Below are 22,624 nucleotides of genomic sequence, written 5' to 3'. Positions count from 1 at the left end.
ACCTCAGCCACGCTCAAGGTCCTAAACGATATCTTAACCGCCATCGATAAGAAACATTACTGTGCAGCCGTATTCATTGATCTGGCCAAGGCTTTCGACTCTGTCAATCACCACATCCTCATCGGCAGACTCAACAGCCTTGGTTTCTCAAATGATTGCCTCGCCTGGTTCACCAACTACTTCTCTGATAGAGTTCAGTGTGTCAAATCTGAGGGTCTGTTGTCCGGACCTCTGGCAGTCTCTATGGGGGTGCCACAGGGTTCAATTCTTGGACCGACTCTCTTCTCTGTATACATCAATGAGGTCGCTCTTGCTGCTGGTGAGTCTCTGATCCACCTCTACGCAGACGACACCATTCTGTATACTTCCGGCCCTTCTTTGGACACTGTGTTAACAACCCTCCAGGCAAGCTTCAATGCCATACAACTCTCCTTCCGTGGCCTCCAACTGCTCTTAAATACAAGTAAAACTAAATGCATGCTCTTCAACCGATCACTACCTGCACCTACCCGCCTGTCCAACATCACTACTCTGGACGGCTCTGACTTAGAATACGTGGACAACTACAAATACTTAGGTGTCTGGTTAGACTGTAAACTCTCCTTCCAGACCCATATCAAACATCTCCAATCCAAAGTTAAATCTAGAATTGGCTTCCTATTTCGCAACAAAGCATCCTTCACTCATGCTGCCAAACATACCCTTGTAAAACTGACCATCCTACCAATCCTCGACTTTGGCGATGTAATTTACAAAATAGCCTCCAATACCCTACTCAACAAACTGGATGCAGTCTATCACAGTGCAATCCGTTTTGTCACCAAAGCCCCATACACTACCCACCATTGCGATCTGTACGCTCTCGTTGGCTGGCCCTCGCTTCATACTCGTCGCCAAACCCACTGGCTCCATGTCATCTACAAGACCCTGCTAGGTAAAGTCCCCCCTTATCTCAGCTCGCTGGTCACCATAGCATCTCCCACCTGTAGCACACGCTCCAGCAGGTATATCTCTCTAGTCACCCCCAAAACCAATTCTTTCTTTGGCCGCCTCTCTTTCCAGTTCTCTGCTGCCAATGACTGGAACGAACTACAAAAATCTCTGAAACTGGAAACTCTTATCTCCCTCACTAGCTTTAAGCACCAACTGTCAGAGCAGCTCACAGATTACTGCACCTGTACATAGCCCACATATAATTTAGCCCTATCAACTACCTCTTTCCCAACTGTATTTAATTTATTTATTTATTTAGCTCCTTTGCACCCCATTATTTTTATTTCTACTTTGCACATTCTTCCATTGCAAAACTACCATTCCAGTGTTTTACTTGCTATATTGTATTTACCTTGCCACCAAGGCCTTTTTTTGCCTTTACCTCCCTTCTCACCTCATTTGCTCACATTGTATATAGACTTGTTTATACTTTATTATTGACTGTATGTTTGTTTTACTCCATGTGTAACTCTGTGTTGTTGTATCTGTCGAACTGCTTTGCTTTATCTTGGCCAGGTCGCAATTGTAAATGAGAACTTGTTCTCAACTTGCCTACCTGGTTAAATAAAGGTAAAATAAATAAAATAAATAAAAATCTGGAGCAGGATTTCATCAATGGTCTCTGTACTTTGCTCTGTTCATCTTTCCCTCGATCCTGACTAGTCTCCCAATCCCTGCCGCTGAAAAACATCCCCTCAGCATGATGCTGCCACCACCATGCTTCTCCAGACGTGACGTTTGGCATTCAGGCCAAAGAGTTCAATCTTGGTTTCATCAGACCAGAGAATCTTGTTTCTCATGGTCTGAGAGTCTTTAAGTGCATTTGGGCAAACTCCAAGCGGGCTTTCATGTACCTTTTACTGAGGAGTGGATTCCGTCTGGCTACTCTACCATAAAGGCGTGATTGGTGGAGTGCTGCAGAGATGGATGTCCTTCTGAAAGGTTCCCCCATCACGGCAGAGAACTCCGGAGCTCTGTCAGAGTGACCATGGGGTTCTTGGTCACCTCCCTGACCAAGGCCTTTTTCCCCCGATGCTCAGTTTGGCCGGGTCGCCAGCTCTAGGAAGAGTCTTAGTGGTTCCAAACTTCTTCTATTTATGAATGATGGAGGCCACTGTCTTCTTGGGGACATTCAATGCTGCAGAAATGTTTTGGTACCCTTCTCCAGATCTGTGCCTCAACACAATCCTGTGTCAGAGCTCTACGGACAATTCCTTCGACCTCGTGGCTTGGTTTTTACTCAGAAATGCACGGTCAACTGTGGGACCTTATATAGACAGGTATGTGCCTTTCCAAATCATGTCCAATCAATTGAATTTATGACAGGTAGACTCCAATCAAGTTGCAGAAACATCTCACGGATGATCAATGGAAACAGAATGCACCGGAGCTCAATTTCGAGTCACAAAGAAAAGGGTCTGACTACTTACGTAAATAAGGAATTTCATTGTTTTTTAATATTATATATATATATATATATATATATATATATATATATATATATATATATATAAATATGCCAACATTTCTAAAAAAATGTTTTGCTTTGTCATTATGGGGTGTTGGGTATAGATTTTTTAAGGCTGTAATGTAACAAAATGTGGAAATAGTCAATGGGTCTGAATACTTTCCGAATGCAACAAGGGCTTCCCCTCAGACAGGATCATGAGCTGGAAAGTGGATGGGACCAGCAAGAAGCAGGAGGCCAGTCCCATAAATCGCAGACTCCAGTCACCAAGACCATGAGGAAGGCTGACTGACTGTTCTGGGTAGGAACCCTCAGTCACACACCCCTGCAGAGAGAGGCTGCTGGTTCCTCTGCTTTGACTCTGTTCTGAGATCAGATGTTCTCTGTCTTATTGATCACTGACATGTAAACAGACAGGGGGCTTTGCTTGAGTTCATGTGTCAATCCTCTCTGTAGACTGAGGTTGTATCAGTGTTAGATTTGATGTGTTCTGTTTTATTACTATTAGATACTGTAGGAATGTTTGCTTTGATGCTTTGATGAATAAATTAAAATAAAGATTTACCTTAAGAACAAATATTTTTGTTGTCTCTTTCAATAAACCAAAGTAGACTTTAATCTTAAATGTTGTTGAATGATATAGAAATATACAGTGCCTTGCGAAAGTATTTGCCCCCCTTGAACTTTGTGACCTTTTGCCACATTTCAGGCTTCAAACATAAAGATATAAAACTGTATTTTTTTGTGAAGAATCAACAACAAGTGGGACACAATCATGAAGTGGAACGACATTTATTGGATATTTCAAACTTTTTTAACAAATCAAAAACTGAAAAATTGGGCGTGCAAAATTATTCAGCCCCCTTAAGTTAATACTTTGTAGCGCCACCTTTTGCTGCGATTACAGCTGTAAGTCGCTTGGGGTATGTCGCTATCAGTTTTGCACATCGAGAGACTGACATTTTTTCCCATTCCTCCTTGCAAAACAGCTCGAGCTCAGTGAGGTTGGATGGAGAGCATTTGTGAACAGCAGTTTTCAGTTCTTTCCACAGATTCTCGATTGGATTCAGGTCTGGACTTTGACTTGGCCATTCTAACACCTGGATATGTTTATTTTTGAACCATTCCATTGTAGATTTTGCTTTATGTTTTGGATCATTGTCTTGTTGGAAGACAAATCTCCGTCCCAGTCTCAGGTCTTTTGCAGACTCCATCAGGTTTTCTTCCAGAATGGTCCTGTATTTGGCTCCATCCATCTTCCCATCAATTTTAACCATCTTCCCTGTCCCTGCTGAAGAAAAGCAGGCCCATTTTTCAGTTTTTGATTTGTTAGAAAAGTTTGAAATATCAAATAAATGTCGTTCCACTTCATGATTGTGTCCCACTTGTTGTTGATTCTTCACAAAAAAATACAGTTTTATATCTTTATGTTTGAAGCCTGAAATGTGGCAAAAGGTCGCAAAGTTCAAGGGGGCCGAATACTTTCGCAAGGCACTGTATTCATAAAACCTTGTTGACAGATTGAGAACCTTCAGACCTAAATAATGTCATTGCTTAGTTATGTATGTTCTCACTTGAAACCAAATCGTCATCAACCACTAGTTCATACTAACACAAGATACTACAATGTTAACAGATTAACAGGAGAGGTCTAGATACTACAATGTTAACAGATTAACATGGGAGGTCTAGCCACATGTAGTAGATGGTACTCCTGATTCATCTTTCTTGGAAAAGTTTTTAACCTGCTTGATTTATAAAGGCTGTAATCTACAAATGTAGGACCTTAATTTGATCACCCTATTGCAGGAGAACTATCCTGCAATGCAGGAAATGTAAAACATTTAGTGTATTTGAGGTTTAACATGGCTTCTGAAGTTTGTAATTTCCACCTTGAAATTTCAGACTTGATTTTCCCTGATGATAAACACATCACTACCAACAAAAATGTACATTAATTATAATCCACATTATAATTCACATTTCCTGTTACTGTTGGATTATTTTCCTGCTGTAGCAAATTGGCTCAAATTAAGAATGCTATTGAACATTTCCTCAATATCTTGGACACTCACCAATGTGATCACACCCGTACTTAGCAAACCCCTGAGGACAGAGTGAACATCTGGTGACAGTGCTGCTCTATTCGGGGACAAGCAGAACCACCCAGCCATGTCTATGTAAATCTCAGTTTTACTCCCACAGTGACCAGTCTAGCAGTTGAACAGTTTCACTGCCTGAAATACCCTGGACTGGGCCAGATGTGGAGAGAAGGGGTGGAGATGACTCAATGAAATGAATGGATGATTAAATCGTCAACCAATTTCAGTCACATTGTGGTGACTATTATAGAAATGATACTCAGCACTGCTAAAAATAACCAGGAATCAAAGTTTATCGATCTAAACTCTTTTCCCTAGGTTAACAAGAGGTGAATACTTCTGCTGGAATTTTGATTCCTTTGCAAATGCTGCCCTCTACTGTTGTTTTCTGTGGCCTTTGTCCTATTTTTTTGTCCCTTCTTTCAACCATATTTATCATAAGCCTGGCCTGTCTATTCAGACACAAGTTAAACGTGACAAACACTAACTGGCACAATGGTGTGAGGTGTCAAGACGATGGAATAGGAGGAATCTCATGGCATCGATGTTACCATACATATGGACAATATTCCAGGCTTGGTTTGCACAGAGCCTTCCTCGCCCCCACCTCACTGGTGGAACACACTAGTTAAATGGCCCTCCAAGGTATGCCCCTCTCCCCTGCCCCTGCCCCCTGATGGATGGTTGTCCTTTTCAAACGACGCCTTCATTGCGCAAATGTGTTTAATTAGCGGAAGGGGCTTTAATGAACCCTGATTGGTGTGTGTATGTGTGTGTCGCAGATGGAGGAAGGGAATGACCAATGTTTGAGAGGGATGCACTCAGTCCAGCCGGGGACAACGGGTTACCACTTAACAGCACCTGAGAGAAGGAGATATCGTCGGTCCATGAATTGGGAGACTATATTTAGCATTCAGAATCTATTTGGTGCAGATACCGTAGCCTGTTTCACCTCTTCCACGACTAAACACAGTAAACCAATGCTATTTCTGGAAAATATGTATAAAACTTTGGTGTCAGTGCCATTTGCAGCAAACTATCAGAGGGGAAAGTATATGAATGTGTCCAGGAAGCTCAAGATGGAGGACATACCATGATATAGTTGCGGGGCTATGACATCAAACTGAGACCTTCACCTTGGTTAATGGTTCCATGTTGTTAATGGCGGTCAGGCCATTAAGCCCATTACCCCCAACAAACTCTTTAGCTGTGTTTGGTTTCCCATTGACTATTAAAATCAACTCCGGTCTAAATCCAATTAAAACATTGTTCACAAAATGTCTGAAGAGTATCGCAAGGGTAGAGGGGATCCAAAAAGGACTGTTGTTGTAATCTCTTTGTAAATTACTCAGATGTTACCAAAAATAGAAGCTAGCATGACAAACTAACTGAAGCTATATAGCATGCTAGCTAACCAAATACGTTGTCAAGTTTATTTTGGTCTCATGATGACAGTGGAGGCTGCTGAGGGGAGAACGGCTCATAACGGATAGCTGAAATGGAGTTAATGGAATGGTATCAAAAACATGATACCGTTCCAGCCATTATTATGAGCCGTCCTCCCTTAAGCAGCCTCCACTGCATGACGACAGTTTCTCACTTTGTACGTTTTTTTGGAAGAATTACAGCAATTGGCTGAATTTACATTCAAAAGCTAACTTTGGTAATGATCACTAATGTCTATGGGAGGGCTAGGAGACATGCCTCTCCTTCAACGCCATATCATTTGTTGCTGAATTTCTGCTGGAACATTTTTACATTTGAGTCATTTAGCAGACACTCTTATCCAGAGCACACATCTTCAACTTTTTACATTTTTTATACTGGATTCAAAACACACAACCCTGGTGTTGCAAGCACCATTCTCTACCAACTGAGCAACACGGGACCTCTATTTGCATGGACTTTGCAGGATATTATGGGATTGATAGTCAACAAAACAATAGCCTATGTAAGGATGTGTAACCAGATGTGTTTCGTTATCCAATACAGTTTATCAGATTCAGAACACACATCTAGTACATTTCCTGTTGCGTTAGTTTATATTGCCATCCAATCCCATTCCAAGTGCCATAAAGTACAGTAGTGCATACAGGTCCTGGACTGATATTGGTTCATAAAATGCTTGTCGACCACTTGCCTTATCTCAACAGATTATAATACATGTGAGTGCATGTGTCCTTATTGGGATGATATTCACAAAATACAGGACATACCAGAATAGGGGACTTTCTTGCCGGCTTGTTGATGCTACAAGAGTGGGTACTAAAATCCTGACAAGTGACTCCTCCACACCGAGAGAGGGGGTGCCTGGGTGGTTTCTGAGTCCAAGCCATCATAAACACCTCTGCCCCTGACCATAGAGCGAGAGGATGCGGCACTCACCATAGTGACATGGAACTCTGGTGACCACGCAGGTGGAAGCAATGCCCGAAATAAACAGATAAATGTGACAGAAAGAGGGGGGCTGCGGATGCAGATAACACCACGACACGACGCCTCCGTCAACGAGATTTACTGTGAAGTGGGGTTACGGAGGGGGGTGTGTGGGGAAGGTGGGTTAACAGCCAGTCGTAAAGAACCGGGGGAGGGGTTGCCTCATAGGGAGAAACAAGGGAGAACGGGAGGAGAGAAAGAAAAAGAGAGAGAAAGAGAGAGTGAGCAAGAAAGGGACGTAGATAAAGCCTGAACTGGCATCATGAGCTGTGCACTGCCCTACGACTCCTTGCCTGCTCGGCTGAGCCCCAGGCGAGCGGTGAACTGGGAACGTGAGCAGCTAGCGGCGCAGAGGCTCTCCTCTCCCAGAAGGCTGAGCCTCCTCAACCCTTCTACTGGGCTTCGGCGGCACTCAGCACTCCCCGGGTACATGCTCTCGCCCTTCCAGGAGCAGCAACACCAGGAGCACCAGGATCAGCTGCAGCAACAGCGCCTCTCATTGTCCCTGTGCTCCGAGGCCTCCATGGCACCCCCTGCTCCTCACATGGGTGGAACCCTGCCCTGCTGCCGGCCAGTGGGCGTCATGCCCCTGCTGCGCCTGGCCCTGCTGGCCTTCAGCTGCCTCTTTTGGGCGGCCGGTCTGGCCATATTTACCCTGGGCGTGTGGGCCCAGGTATCACTGGCCGACTACATGCTGCTGTCGGCCAACCGCTACCCCAATGCCCCGCTCATCCTTCTGGCCACGGGGGCCACCATCACAGCCTGGGGCTTCCTGGGCTGTCTGGGAGTGGCCGCCAACCTACCCTTTGTGCTGCGGGCATACGGCTTCATCCAGTTGGCGGCACTGATGGCAGGGCTAGCCGCCGGCCTCTCGGGCCTGTTTTACCGCGAGGACATCGCCGGAGGGTTCCGTAGCGGACTGCAGCAGGCAGTGGCGGGCTATGGCGAAGATGAGGGCCGCTCCAACGCTCTGGATAGCCTGCAGAGGGCACTAGAGTGCTGTGGGGCCGAGGGCTGGCGTGATTGGCTGACTTCCGACTGGGCCAATCAGGACGCAGCCTTCTCACCCATGGGCAACGGCTCCTCTGTGTCGCTACCCGACAGCTGCTGTATGCAACGCATGGGCTGCAGAAACCGACCCTTGCCAGCCGTGGGCAGTGAAGGGGTGGCGGCTGCTGGGATCCATCCCCACGGATGTTTCCGGAAGGTGTTCAGTTTCGTCAATGATAACGTCTTCCACATTGCTGCTACCGTGCTGGGGCTAGCCTTCACCCAGATAGGTGGCATCGCCCTGGCCTGTCTACTAGCTAATCGCCTGCAACCAAGACTACACCGACCAGTCGCACACTAATAAAGAGAGTGGGCAATACTGGACCTTGACTAGGGATCAACCAATCGCAGAGTTATACCATTTGGCCTGTACAAGGCCTCGAACTTCACCTTTGGGATTTGGTGTAGAAGAGGAAAATGGAGGACATTTATTTTTACTCTGTCACTGCTTTAATCCAAGAACGAGGTTAGCTGTGACATACCTGCTCCTTTTCATATCTACTCACCATCTCTTTCTCCGACCAACAATCCTGAGGTATTTACTGTATAAGACCGACCATTGACTGACTGTAAATATACTGCCTGCTGTTCATGAACAAATGTGAACACGGTACATATACATGTGTGAAATGACTGTTTAAACAAGATTTGCAGTGAAACAAAGTGTTATTTTATTATGTGCTATTTTGGCAGTCATAATAACTAATTTAGTTGTTTCTTGTAAATAATCCGGCACAGAGGAATGTAATATTTACTGTTATATTTGAACAGTATGATTGTTATGATCATACCATACACTCTTAGAAAAAAGGGTTCCAAAAGGGTTCTTCGGGTGTCCCCATAGGAAAATCCTTTTTGGTTCCAGATAGAACCCTTGTGGGTTCAATGTAGAACCCTTTGTGGAACAGGGTTCTACATGGAACCAGAACGGGTTCTTCTACGTGTTCTCCTATGGGGACAGCCGAAGAAACCTTTTAGGTTCTAGGTAGCACCTTTTTTTCTAAGAGTGTATTGACTATACCATTTTCCGTTTGGTGATATTGGTCTTGTATATCAATATTTGACAGTCAGTTGACCATTATGGAAGATGTCTAATGTCCAAATTGCAGACACACCCTAGGTCAAGTTCCATGTATACATTTGTATTACTTTTGCGCAGTTATATTTTGTGATACATGTTCATCTTACAATATCATACAATCCCAGCATTCTGTGATAAATAGTCAGGATAAGCTTTTGAAAAGACCAGATACATGTCTATACCTCCATTTGGTGTATTGTGATGGGAATGTATCATCCTTTTCTGGTCTCGGTTTGCAAGTTCCTGTGACAATAATACTTGTTATATTTAGCACATACACCAATTCAACCACACACCAATTCTGTAATGGTCCCAAAGCATTGGCATGACACGGATATAGTGCATTGGTTGGGCTGTCACATAAGCATGAAGCAGTACTGGACAGCCTGAAAAAAATCATCATTACCTCGGTCATTCCTTTTGTACAACTATCGCAATTCCTCACAAGGTGCATTGTTGTTCATCAAACTGCAATAAGAATGGCAATTGACATTGATTTTATATTGAATATGATTGATAATTATAATCAATGGCATTGAAATAAATCAACGTAAGGATCATTTCACGGTCAAGTAACTCAGACCTATGGAAGTCTATCATACAAAAAGTAACCATCTATATAGCCAGGAATTAAATAGGGATTGTGTAGGCGGGGGAACTGTCTTCAAAATGTTGTGTTCCCCTAATCCTTTTTAATAGACAACTATTCCCATTATAGGCTGTTTCAACACCCGCCTCCTAATTTATGTCTTGTGTACAGCCCAATGGATCAATACATTCGCTAATGTGATCTCACGCTAACCATTTATCCTCTACAATCCAATACTCACTGTGCATTTGGTTCTGTTCCTCTTGTAATTGTGTTGTGTGTGTGTTGTGTTCCACGTATTATAATTAAGCAGTAAGGTCGAGGGGGTGTGGTATATGGACAATATACCACGGCTAAGGGCTGTTCTTGTGCATGACGCTACGCGGAGTGCCTGGACACAGACCTTAGCCGTGTTATATTGGCCATATACCACAAACCCCCGAGGTGCCTTATTGCTATTACAAACTGGTTACCAATGTAATTAGAGCAGTAAAAATACATGTTTTATGACACCCGTGTCAGCCAATCAGCATTCAAGGCTCAAACCACCCAGTTTATGTGTAACATCTATTCTAATGCTTATCAGTGACGGTGAACCTGACACACAGACATGACCTCATGACTGATGAACAAAAGACTTGTGTCATACCTTGTGACAGAGAATGGGTGTACTTCAGTCTGTTGGTTGTCCTTGACATGCGAGGCACAAACACCTGACACCCCTGTACTACTCATGTTGACGTGGCTATAATCTGATAAACACAACTTGTGTATATAAAAATACATTCACCGGAAAGTACATTTCACTCAAATACTCAAAGGAAAGGACGAGGGCGAGTTCCTTCCCGTAATGAACTACACTCCAAAGACAAAACTATCTAGTGAGTGAATCTTTGAAAACAACAGTGTGTGTTGATGTTTCTGCAACTCTTTATAAACCATCTGTAGTGTATATCCTTTATGTATTTTGTGACGGTATATATATATGACTTGCCGTTGTATACATTTAAGCTATGGGAATATGCATGATAGTGGCCAATTGTCTCAAATGCCTATCCTGTAAAACATTTCCAATGAAGCCTTTATGATTAAAATTCCATAGTCAAAATCAAATCAAATTGTATTTGTCACATACACATGGTTAGCAGATGTTAATGCGAGTGTGGCGAAATGATTGTGCTTCTAGTTCCGACAATGCAGTAGTAACCAACGAGTAATCTAACCTAACAATTTCACAACAACTACCTTAAAACATACAAGTGTAAAGGGATAAAGAATATGTACATAAAGATATGTGAATGAGTGATGGTACAGAACGGCATAGGCAAGATGCAGTAGATGGTATCGAGTACAGGATATACATATGAGATGAGTAATATAGGGTATGTAAACATTATATTAAGTGGCATTGTTTAAAGTGGCTAGTGACATTTTTTACATACATTTTTCCAATATTAAAGTGGCTGGAAATGAGTCAGTATGTTGGCAGCAGCCACTCAATGTTAGTGGTGGCTGTTTAACAGTCTGATGGCCTTGAGATAGAAGCTGTTTTTCAGTCTCTCGGTCCCAGCTTTGATGCACCTGTACTGACCTCGCCTTCTGGATGATAGCGGATTGAACAGGCAGTGGCTCGTGTGGTTGTTGTCCTTGATGATCTTTATGGTCTTCCTGTGACATCGGGTGGTGTAAGTGTCCTGGAGGGCAGGTAGTTTGCCCCCGGTGATGTGTTGTGCAGACCTCACTACCCTCTGAAGAGCCTTACGGTGGTGGGCGGAGCAGTTGCCGTACTAGGCGGTGATACAGCCCGACAGGATGCTCTCGATTGTGCATCTGTAAAAGTTTGTGAGTGCTTTTGGTGACAAGCCGAATTTCTTCAGCCCCGAGGTTGAAGAGGCGCTGCTGCGCCTTCACCACACGGTCTCTGTGGGTGGACCAATTCAGTTTGTCCGTGATGTGTACGCCAAGGAACTTAAAACTTACTACCCTCTCCACTACTGTCCTGTCGACATGGATAGGGGGGGGGGGGGGGGGGGTACTCCCTCTGCTGTTTCCTGAAGTCCACAATCATCTCCTTTGTTTTGTTGACATTGAGTGTGAGGTTATTTTCCTGACACCACAATCAGAGGGCCCTCACCTCCTCCCTGTAGGCCGTCTTGTCGTTGTTGGCAATCAAGCCTAACACTGTAGTGTCGTCTGCAAACTTGATGATTGAGTTGAAGGCGTGCATGGCCACGCAGTCGTGGGTGAACAGGGAGTACAGGAGAGGGCTCAGAACGCACCCTTGTGGGGTCCCAGTGTTGAGGATCAGCGGGGTGGAGATGTTGTTACCTACTAGAGGTCGACCGATTAATCGGAATGGCCGATTACAAGTTATAACAATCGGAAATCGGTTAAGTCAGTTAAGAACACATTCTTACTTTCAATGACGGCCTAGGAACGGTGGGTTAACTGCCTTGTTCAAGGTCAGAACGACAGATTTTCACCTTGTCAGCTCTGGGATTCAATCTTGCAACCTTACGGTTAACTAGTCCAATGCTCTAACCACCTGCCTCTCATTGCACTCCACGAGGAGCCTGCCTGTTACGTGAATGCAGTAGAAGCCAAGGTAAGTTGCTAGCTAGCATTAAACTTATCTTATAAAAAACAATAAATCAATCATAATCACTAGTTAACTACACATGGTTGATGATATTACTAGTTTATCTAGCGTGTCCTGCGTTGCATATAATCGATGCAACGCTGGGGGATGATTTAACAAAAGCGCATTTGCGAAAAAAGCACAATCGTTGGACGACTGTACCTAACCATAAACACCAATGCCTTTCTTAAAATCAATACACAGAAGTATATATTTTTAAACCTGCATATTTAAAGAAATCCAGGTTAGCAAGCAATATTAACCAGGTGAAATTGTGTCACTTCTCTTGCGTTCATTGCACGCAGAGTCGGGGTATATGCAACAATTTGGGCAGCCTGGCTCATTGCGAACTAATTTTGCCAGAATTTTACGTAATTATGACATAACATTGAAGGTTGTACAATGTAACAAGAATATTTAGACTTAGGGATGCCACCCGTTAGATAAAATACCGAACGGTTCCGTATTTCACTGAAATAATAAACGTTTTGTTTTCTATATTATAGTTTCCGGATTCGACTATATTAATGACCAAAGGCTTGTATTTCTGTGTGTTATTATGTTATAATTAAGTCTATGATTTGATATTTGATAGAGCAGTCTGACTGAGCGATGGTAGGCAGCAGCAGGCTCGTAAGCATTCATTCAAACAGCACTTTTGCCAGCAGCTCTTTGCAAGCACAGCTCTGTTTATGACTTCAAGCCTATCAGCCTAATGGCTGGTTTAACCAATGTGAAATGGCGAGCTAGTTAGCGGGGTGCGCGCTAATAGCGTTTCAAACGTCACTCACTCTGAGACTTGGAGTAGTTATTCCCCTTGCTCAGCAAGGGCCGCGGCTTTTGTGGAGCGATGGGTAACGCTGCTTCGAGTGTGGCTGTTGTCGATGTGTTCCTGGTTCAAGCCCAGGTAGGGGCGAGGAGAGGGACGGAAGCTATACTGTTACACTGGCAATACTAAAGTGCCTATAAGAACATCCAATAGTCAAAGGTATATGAAATACAAATGGTATAGAGAGAAATAGTCCTACAAATACTATATTAACTACAACCTAAAACCTCTTACCTTGGAATATTGAAGTCTCATGTTAAAAGGAACCACCAGCTTTCATATGTTCTCTTGTTCTGAGCAAGGAACTGAAACGTTAGCTTTCTTACATGGAACATATTGCACTTTTACTTCTCCAACACTTTGTTTTTGCATTATTTAACCCAAATTGAACATGTTTCATTATTTATTTGAGGCCAAATGGATTTTTATTTATGTATTATATTAAGTTAAAATAAGTGTTCATTCAGTATTGTTGTAATTGTCATAATTAACAAATAAAATAAAATAAATGTTTTTTTAAATTGTCAGATTAATCGGTAACGGCTTTTTTGGTCCGCCAATAAATCGGTATCGGCGTTGAAAAATCATAATCGGTCGACCTCTATTACCTACCCTCATCACCTGGGTGGCGGCCCATCAGGAAGTCCAGTACCCAGTTGCACAGGGCGGAGTCGAGACCCAGGGTCTCGAGCTTGATGAGTTTGGAGGGTACTATGGTGTTAAATGCTGAGCTGTCGTCGATGAACAGTATTCTCACATAGGTATTCATCTTGTCCAGATGGGTTAGGGCAGTGTGCAGTGTGGTTGCGTGGACCTATTGGGGCGGTAAGCAAATTGGAATGGGTCTAGGGTGTCAGGTAGGGTGGAGGTGATATGGTCCTTGACTAGTCTCTCATATTCCACCATTTTGCCCAAAAACTAATCCAGGGAGTCCTTCCCCAGTGCTTCCTCTTTAAAGATATAAACTGCCAAATGTATCACCAGCTTTTCAGATTGGCAGGCACAGCGCTTCCATCTGCAATTTTAAAAGCCTTGGATGCTAGCTGGGTTTATTTTATGACCAGGACCAGTGCTGGAACTGAACCCAAGTATTAAATCTTCTGCATCGGGAATGGTCGATTCTGCCTGGGCCTCTCTGGCCAGACAGTCACAGTGTTGAATTATGGGTACCTGTACGACATCTCATTTCAAACCAAGACAGGGGTGATAAGATCTCCTGCACAAGGAAGCAATAATGTGCCCTGGTCTATTTTATTGGCAATTAGCCACACACACACACACATATAGCCAGGCATACCTTACTTACACACACACTTTGAAAGCTCACTGTACAATAATACTTTCTTTGAGCATTGTAGCCCACTCCATCTGGCAATTAACATTCCCAATTTGGTTCAACCAAGGCAAAATAGACTAGAGGGATGTCACATGACCATAACGACAACATTCAAGTGAGTAAAATTGAGACTTTAATGACTTTCCATGTAGGCTGGTTTTGAATAGTGCACTAATAAACTCTACTCACTGTTTTGCACCATGATCCAGTCAGTGTGAGAGTTGCCATAGGCTAAATCTGTGAGTGGATTATAGAGTACTTGTTTTGTGCGGGGCACGACTAACTGGCCGACTCGACCTCTGTTGACCACTATAGTGGTCACTGTCGGCATGGACTCGGAGGGCTCTGCATCCTCATCTCTCGAGCGCCTACCTTTCAACAATGTCGCGCTAAAAAAACTTCCACTTGACTCCTCCGAAGAACCAGGGTCACGAACGGTGAGCGGAGCATGCTTCTCCCGCGTCCAGCCACAACCTCTTGTTAACCCCACTTTCGTGGCAGTATCCGGACCAGCACTCGCGCTGCTTGGGCTAGATGATAAGGAAATATTTCACGACTTGCTTGGTCCAGAATATTTGAGCGGTTCTAAAGTTTTACCGGGCTCGGAGCCGGCTGCGCATTGTTACTGCGGTCATCAGTTTGGACTATTTGCTGGACAGCTGGGAGATGGGGCGGTGTGTTACCTTGGCGAGGTGGAAGCACCTGCGGACCAAATCGGTACCATGCAGCGTGACAACCCATGCGGGCGATGGGAAATACAGGTGAAGGGTGCAGGTGTCACACCTTACTCCAGGTAACAGCTTTTATTTTTGACCTACGTTTTGAATAGTTTAGCTGCCTAGGCCTAATAGGTCTTCAAAGAAGGTCCGCGTTTTTGTATAAACCTATCACAACCGACAATTAGCCTACTTCACAAACTTTAACAGTATTATGATTTACAGCCTAGGCTCTATGCTTAATTTTATGAGGTTAATGTTCGTTGTATGTACTCTTCCCTTTGCACTCTTTGTTAGTAATTCACTAGACCTGTGTACATATATGCTCTTATTTAGCAGTAGGCTAACTAGGACATACTTTTGGAAGTCTGTAAACACGCCCTTTGGAATGTAGGGGTATGTTCCAGAATGTTCGTCCATGCACAGGCACACAATAGGCAGTTGCTGACTCAATGGATCTGGCATCCCAGCCAAGTCTCCCATGTCTAGATTAGAGCCATGTGATACAATTACACAACAGCTACAGAGCTGCTTAAGAGATCAACTTCTTGGCACACTTCAACACCTTCTGCATTGCTAAACAATGTACAGGCATCTGAATTGTGTCAGGCCCACCTAGTGATTGGTACTACTGCTTGAGTAGGTCTACTTCTATTTGATTTGTACCAATTTGAATGCACACAAGACTTGTGCTCAAAGAATAAAACACTTGTGATTTCAGATAGATATCACTCATAATTGATTCTGGGACCAACACACCTTTTGGTCACACTTTACCTGCGTTTCACAGCTATCATGTGCATGTAGTCGCGTAGAATCACAATTCCTTTACATCGTTACATGTAGGCCAAACTACTCTGTAAAAATAGGCCTCACTAAACTGTAAAAATAACTAATTTCAAACAAAAGTTGGTCAGTACAGTTGGTAGTACTATTACCTGGCAAGAGGACCATTTATAATCTTATCCTTATTACTAATCCATGTAATGGTTGTACTCCTCTCTCCTCTTCTCTTCTCTCGTCCCACCAGAGAGTCAGACGGACGGAAGGTCCTTCGTTCCAGCATCCGGGAGTTCCTGTGCAGCGAGGCCATGGCCGCTCTGGGCATCCCCACCACCCGTGCCGCGTCTCTGGTTACATCGGACCTCTATGTCAACAGAGACCCCCTCAACAATGGCCGGCGCCGCCCGGAGAGGTGTTCAGTGGTCCTGCGCATCGCCCCCTCCTTCATCAGGTGGTTCCCCTCTTCCTCTCACTTACAATATAAGTATAAATGGCCTCCTTTCCTTGTCTCCTTTCCTTCAAGATGACCACAGTAGGAAGGTGAATGGATGGATTTATACAATATTTATTTCCCTTGTCAAGTTCTCAGTGGTAGAGAGAGTAATCTATTGAATATGATGATTTGGCCATATTATATTACTGTGATAGCTTTCTTACTGTATGTGGGGTACCAGGGTCATAGGTGAAAGAAAACAAGGAAAATCATTAATTTAACAGCAGTAGGTGACTAGCTGACTGGCTGACTAGCTGACTGACTGACTAGCTGACTGACTGACTAGCTGACTGACTGACTAGCTGACTGACTGGCTGACTAGCTGACTAACTGACTGGCTGACTAGCTGACTAGCCATGAACTCTGCTTTTGGTACTGAATGCTGACTTGCTTGTGCAGGTTCGGGTCCTTTGAGATCTTTCAGTCTCGGGATGAGTTTTCAGGCCGACAGGGTCCCAGTCCAGGGCGCCACGACATTCGGGCTCAGCTAGTGGACTACGTCATCGACACCTTTTACCCTGACATCCAACGATGCCACGGCAACCGCAAAGAGAGGAACACAGCATTTTTCAAAGAGGTATAGCCTACACTGAAACTTCAGTTTCAACGTGAAGTGCCTGTAGCACTATACAACTGTACTACCCTTTGTATTTCTACTCTTATGATAAATATGAGATTGTTACTTATTATCCATATGAACAACGGTACCAGATGGACATTGCTAATATTCTAAAATGATTCTCTAGCGCTGTACATAAACTATACAGGGTGAATACATTTCACCTTAAGTACACACTGTGACAAAATTACATTCATTTGTAGACCTGCTCTGTGGCGCCCCCTTGTGTTCCCAGGTGACAGTGCGGACGGCTCGTCTGGTGGCCCAGTGGCAATGTGTTGGCTTCTGTCATGGTGTCCTCAACACAGACAACATGAGCATATTGGGACTTACTGTGGATTACGGCCCCTTTGGCTTCATAGACAGGTACATCTGCCTCACTTCCCCTTTCAACAGGAACTTCAAGATCCTATTGACATCAAAACATATTAATTCAGGAAATGGATACTTGTATCACGCTTGCTGTGCATAACTCACAAAATAACTTATAGGAAATCTGAATATACAGTATTATTAGGTAGAAAGAACAGAGTTAAAATGTGTTATGTATTTTTGCTAACAAAATGCAATTTGTGCAGTTATATACGGTACATAATCGATTAATCATAAGGGCTTATTGGTAAACACTCCATATCTCTTCCCATCTTCCAGATTCGACCCAGAGTTTGTGTGCAACGCCTCGGACCGGAGGGGGCGCTACTCATACCAAGCCCAGCCGTCCGTGTGCCGTTGGAACCTGGCTCGTCTGGCTGAGGCCCTGGGCTCTGAGCTCCATGCATCCCAGGCAGGGGCCATCCTTGATGAGTTCATGCCCCTCTATGAGACCCTCTACCTGGCCAACATGAGGAGGAAGCTGGGCCTACTGAGGCGGAAGGAACCAGAGGACCAGGAGCTTGTCTCTGAGCTGCTGCAGCTCATGCACAACACAGGTATGGGGAGAGGGATGGGACAAACTGTGCAGAAAACAGGCATAATGTACCTGTATGAACAGAGAGGACTAACTCTGCACAACAAGTTATTTGAACCAGCAACCGAACATTTAAAGTCCACCCTCTCTCTTTCACTCTCACAGGAGCAGACTTCACCAACACCTTCCGCTTGCTGAGTGGCGTGTCCTGCCCTGTGGTGGGGGAGGGGAAGGGGGCCACAGGGGGCCCGGTGGTGGACCTCCTCCTGGAGCAGTGTGTCTCCCTGGAGGAGCTTAAGGTGGCCAACAAGCCCACCATGGAGCCCCGGTGAGGGGGGGTACAGTGGTGTGGCCCACCTGGAGGCTAGTCCTCCATCACATGAAACCTAAATATGATCTTTAGTGATCAGAAACTCTGTTTTAATTCACAGTTCACAGGATTGGAAATGCAAGATGTATACATGTAATGCTCTACAACATGCATTGAGGTTAACTTGGAAGGAATTGACTCAACAATTCTGCCACCAACCAATCCACTGTGGTCCCCTCATTTTCATTCACACACAAACCCCAAATGACTGGGCTATACAGTAGGTTAACCTAACAAATGTTCTCAGAAATGTACCTAATCACATGTTTGCAAGATGTTGTGGTTCCTAATATCATCCTTTGTTGTGTTCCCTTGATGTGCAATCAGCGATTTGGAGAAAAATCATACAAGGATAATCTGTAAGTTAAAGCTGTTTTAGTGCAGAATGACTTGTTTAAGGTTGCTATACATTTTTATTATCTGTAGGTAGCTAGCAATATTAGCTAAACATGCTAATGTAAGTATGTCAGATATAGCACCTCAGTGTATGTATTCATATAGTTATCACCAAGTAATTAGCTAACTAGCACTATGTTGCCCATTCTCCTAGCTGTTTTCAATCTAGCCCCTTAGTCTCAGTGTTTACCTCTCTTGACTCCCTATGCACACAGTGAGCTGGCTATGGTCCTCTCTATGGCCCAGACCAACCCAGCCATGTTTGGCCTGGTGGCAGACCGACCAGAGGTGGCCCATCAGCTGGAGAAGATGGGCAGACTGAAGGAGCTGCTGAACACCAATCAGGACGAGCTGAGGGCAAAGCAGAGAGAGGATTGGCTACGCTGGATCAGTCAGTACAGGTTGGTTAGTTAGGAGATGCCAGATCGAGGATCCTACACAATTAAAAACACTTACTTGGTTATTGATGAAAGAAATAGCATGCTTCCTGCATACCAAAGCATATATGAATTGATCCATACTTTCTTGGTATTGTTTGACGCCAGTGGTGGCTGGTGGCACTTTAAATTGGGAGGACGGGCTCATAGTAATGGCTGGAACAGCATAAATGGAATGGTCTCAAACCCATCAAACACCTGGTTTCTATGTGTTTTATACCATTCCATTCGCTCCATTCTATTAATTATTATGAGCTGTCCTCCCCTCACCAACCTCCTCTGTTTCACGTTGTAATCATGGTTTACATCATCCCCCCGTGTGTGTATGATGACCCAGGAAGCGGTTGGTGAAGGAGTGTGATGGAGCGAGGGAGGTGTGTACCATAGAGGAAGAGAGGATCCGTGTGATGGACAGCACCAACCCACGCGTGGTGCTCCGCAACTACATTGCCCAGAATGCAATACAGGCTGCTGAAAATGGAGACTTCTCAGAGGTATAGAATTGACATGTTGCATCTACTAAATACACTGCAGCTATCAACACATGGTGAATATTTTTGTTGTTGCACTTTCTGTTTGTTGTTATATTACAGTATACAGTGAGCTCCAAAAGTATTGGGACAGTGACATTGCTAGGAATATTCCTTGCTAGGAATATGGGACCAAATACTAAACTTATACTACACATTTTAAGTGAATTTGTTTCAATACTTTTGGCCCCCAAAAATGGACTATGTACAAAAAGTGCTGTAAATTCTAAACGGTCACCCAATATGGATGAAAATAATCTGATTACTTTTGGAAAATATCCTTTGGTTAGCCAGCATCTGCCTCGTCAGTTTATGCTGCAGATATCTTTAGGCAAGTGCTGGCTCCGCTGCCTTGTGCCTCTTCTTGATGAAATGGCATCCCTGCTAAAAGGTCAGCTGCACTGTCAGGTTCCAAGGAAAGCATTCCCAACACTCATTCTTTGGTTGCGCAATGGGCCTACTCCACCCAGCCACCAAGCAGATCATGGCCAGTAAAAGAGGAAATGTTCATCTGAATGTCTGACCCATAACAGTCTACTATGATAAAGACGTCAATAGACAGATGTAACAGATCCAGGAGTAATCAGATTATTTCATGAGTTGGATGATCAATTGTGCAAATACTTTGAATGTGGACTATTCTAAATTTGCAAAACACGTAGATCTTTCTGAAAGGCAGACGGGTTGATTTAAGTGTATTCATTTCTACTGAAACTAGAAGTTTAGCTGAGTAAGCAGCTGATTTGTCATGTGTCATTCCAGTACTTGGGAAATGAACAGAATGGAGCTATGTTGACTAACCAAAAAAATAATTTTGACCCAAAGATCCTGATGAAATTTTGGATGATTCAGTTTTCAGTAAGTGGGGGTCTGATGATTTTAGTTTTAAAAAAGGAGAGAACTTGGCCGTTTGAGATTTTAAAATATATTAGGAAAACCTTCCATTCCCACTGAAAGGTGACTTCCGGGTTGTGTAATGGCAGGTAGCCTAGCAGTTAAGAATGTTGTGCTAGTAATCGAAAGGTTGCTGGTTATAATCCACGAGCCAACTGGGTGAAAAATCTGATGTGCCCTTGAGCAAGACACGTCACCCTATTATGCTCCTGTAAATCACTCTGGATAAGAGCGTCTGCTTAAAATGTAAAAACCTGCTACTTCAGTGTGCTTGAGTCAAACACATGCAGCTCACATCTTGATATTAGTTGAAGTAATTCAAAATGTAATCAGCTGTTAAAACTAACTGTAATCCGATTATTATTAAAAAAAATACATGTAATCTGGGTTGATTAGTTACTTCATTTTTGTGGTCTAATTACGTCATCCCTGTTACATGTAATCCGTTAGTACCCGACCCTGTATATCATTGCTCATTATGTTAAATCAACTCTTGTTCAATCTCTCAGGTCCGCAGAGTTCTAAAAGTTCTAGAGAACCCCTACTGTGCATATCCTGAGTCAGAACTACCTGGTGGGCCTAAAACATTTGGAGAGAGGTACCAGAAAGGGATGGAGAAAGACAAAGAGGGAAGGAAGGACGAGGGGAGGACAGATGGAAACCAAAATTGTGTCCCATATGACAGCAAGCCTCCTGTGTGGGCACGAGAGATCTGTGTCACCTGATCATCATAGTGCCTCCATGACCCCAAAACTCAACTGACAGTGGAGAAAGATGTAGATGGTGTTCCTCAGGGCACTGTTCTAGGTCCATTCCGCTTTTCAAAGATGGAACCCTGCTCTTTGTTCTGAGTCAGTTGGGTTAATGTCAAGGGAGGTAGTTCAGAGTGCTCCTGGATGTCAATCAGTAGAATAAACTGATGGTGAATGAAGACTCAGGTAATCAGTCAGTGACCTGTCTGTGTTGGAGAGACCAGGAGCACCCTGGCTGTGTGTCTATGCACACACACACACACACACTTGAGTTTTGCATGTATTTAGATTATTTCACACACAGCATGTAGTGTATGCATGATTGAAGAGATACAATCAAATACTCATACATTCAGAAACATAATCATTGATCATCTTACTAACACCCACAAATAGTTTTTAACCACTGTTCTAAGATGAAGACCATCTACACACAACCTCTTGAATCCATAAATAAAATGTATATCTTAATAATACATCTTAATACAAGAGGCAAGGTTTCACACAATGTTATGCTCATGTATATTATGTGATGTGTTGAAAGTGGGAAAAAATGCTTTAAAAGGAGTTTGTTCTGAACTTCGATGTGCATTTAAAAAATATGTGTGCAAATGTTTATGTACAGCAGGTTTGGAATTGCTTATTGATAACTTGCTGTACCATGTTACTCTGTCAAAAGAGCAAACATTAATAAACCTATCACTACTTTATATCCAGCTGTATCTTTAAATTCTTCTGGATTTGATTGCGATGAGCTTTTTCACGTCTTTCAGAATGTAGATATTGCTGTACGTTTGTTTCATATTGATAGTACATACAGAACAGTACTCAGTACACAGCCAATGTGCCACATTTTATTATCCTCACTTAGTGTTATCATAAGAGTGCTTGGTTTGACTGTCCTGATTGCTACAACCAACCCTCAAGAGACAGTCTAACACATGTACTGTGGTAGAGTGAACCTAGAGCTAAGGCCATAGCCTTGTTACATAAATCAAGTAGAGTACTACAGGTGTTTCCTGGTTTTATTCATTTTAATCCTGTAGTTCTCCTATCCAATGGTTGTTCTTACCTGGACCAGAGGGTGGCGCTAGTAGTTAGGAAACAATTACTTTTGAAACACTGAAATTGTTTTTGAATAGGATATATCTAAAGACATTTGAGAGATAAACACAACATATGGAGTTGGTAACAAGAGTGTCCAT

The 22,624-nt window shown here is 43.5% G+C and overlaps 1 protein-coding gene and 1 pseudogene across 4 annotated transcripts; both read left to right on the top strand.

Annotated features, from left to right (window-relative positions):
- Positions 1–6,943: 6,943 nt before the first annotated feature.
- Positions 6,944–11,276, top strand: LOC149972973 (tetraspanin-7-like). The gene has a single exon (XM_090215027.1). The coding sequence runs from the start codon at positions 7,262–7,264 to the stop codon at positions 8,348–8,350; it is 1,089 nt and encodes a 362-aa protein (XP_090071153.1). The 5' UTR covers positions 6,944–7,261; the 3' UTR covers positions 8,351–11,276.
- Positions 11,277–14,640: 3,364 nt separating this feature from the next.
- On the top strand, positions 14,641–22,129 carry LOC110499916 (protein adenylyltransferase SelO-1, mitochondrial-like; annotated as a pseudogene). 3 transcript variants are annotated; one of them, XR_016490140.1, is made up of 10 exons: positions 14,641–15,315; positions 16,269–16,472; positions 16,914–17,091; positions 17,369–17,499; positions 17,785–18,062; positions 18,206–18,339; positions 18,738–18,769; positions 19,022–19,207; positions 19,581–19,737; positions 21,177–22,129. The product of XR_016490140.1 is annotated as a protein adenylyltransferase SelO-1, mitochondrial-like, transcript variant X1 (transcript). The 3 variants fall into 3 exon arrangements; XR_016490141.1 differs by lacking the exon at positions 14,641–15,315 and adding an exon at positions 15,757–15,877; XR_016490142.1 differs by lacking the exon at positions 18,738–18,769 and having other exon boundaries at positions 14,781–15,315; positions 18,206–18,368; positions 21,177–22,127.
- The last annotated feature ends 495 nt before the right edge of the window (positions 22,130–22,624 follow it).

This window comes from Oncorhynchus mykiss, chromosome 21 (genome assembly GCF_057628025.1).
Source record: "Oncorhynchus mykiss isolate SJ-2025 chromosome 21, ASM5762802v1, whole genome shotgun sequence".
Classification (NCBI taxonomy): Eukaryota; Metazoa; Chordata; class Actinopteri; order Salmoniformes; family Salmonidae; genus Oncorhynchus; species Oncorhynchus mykiss.
The sequence above is the reverse complement of the archived record's forward strand: the minus strand, read 5'-3'. Positions and strand labels throughout refer to the sequence as shown.

Excerpts from the sequence above, each read along its gene's own strand:
- LOC149972973 (XM_090215027.1), top strand. The coding sequence starts at position 7,262 with ATGAGCTGTGCACTGCCCTACGACTCCTTGCCTGCTCGGCTGAGCCCC.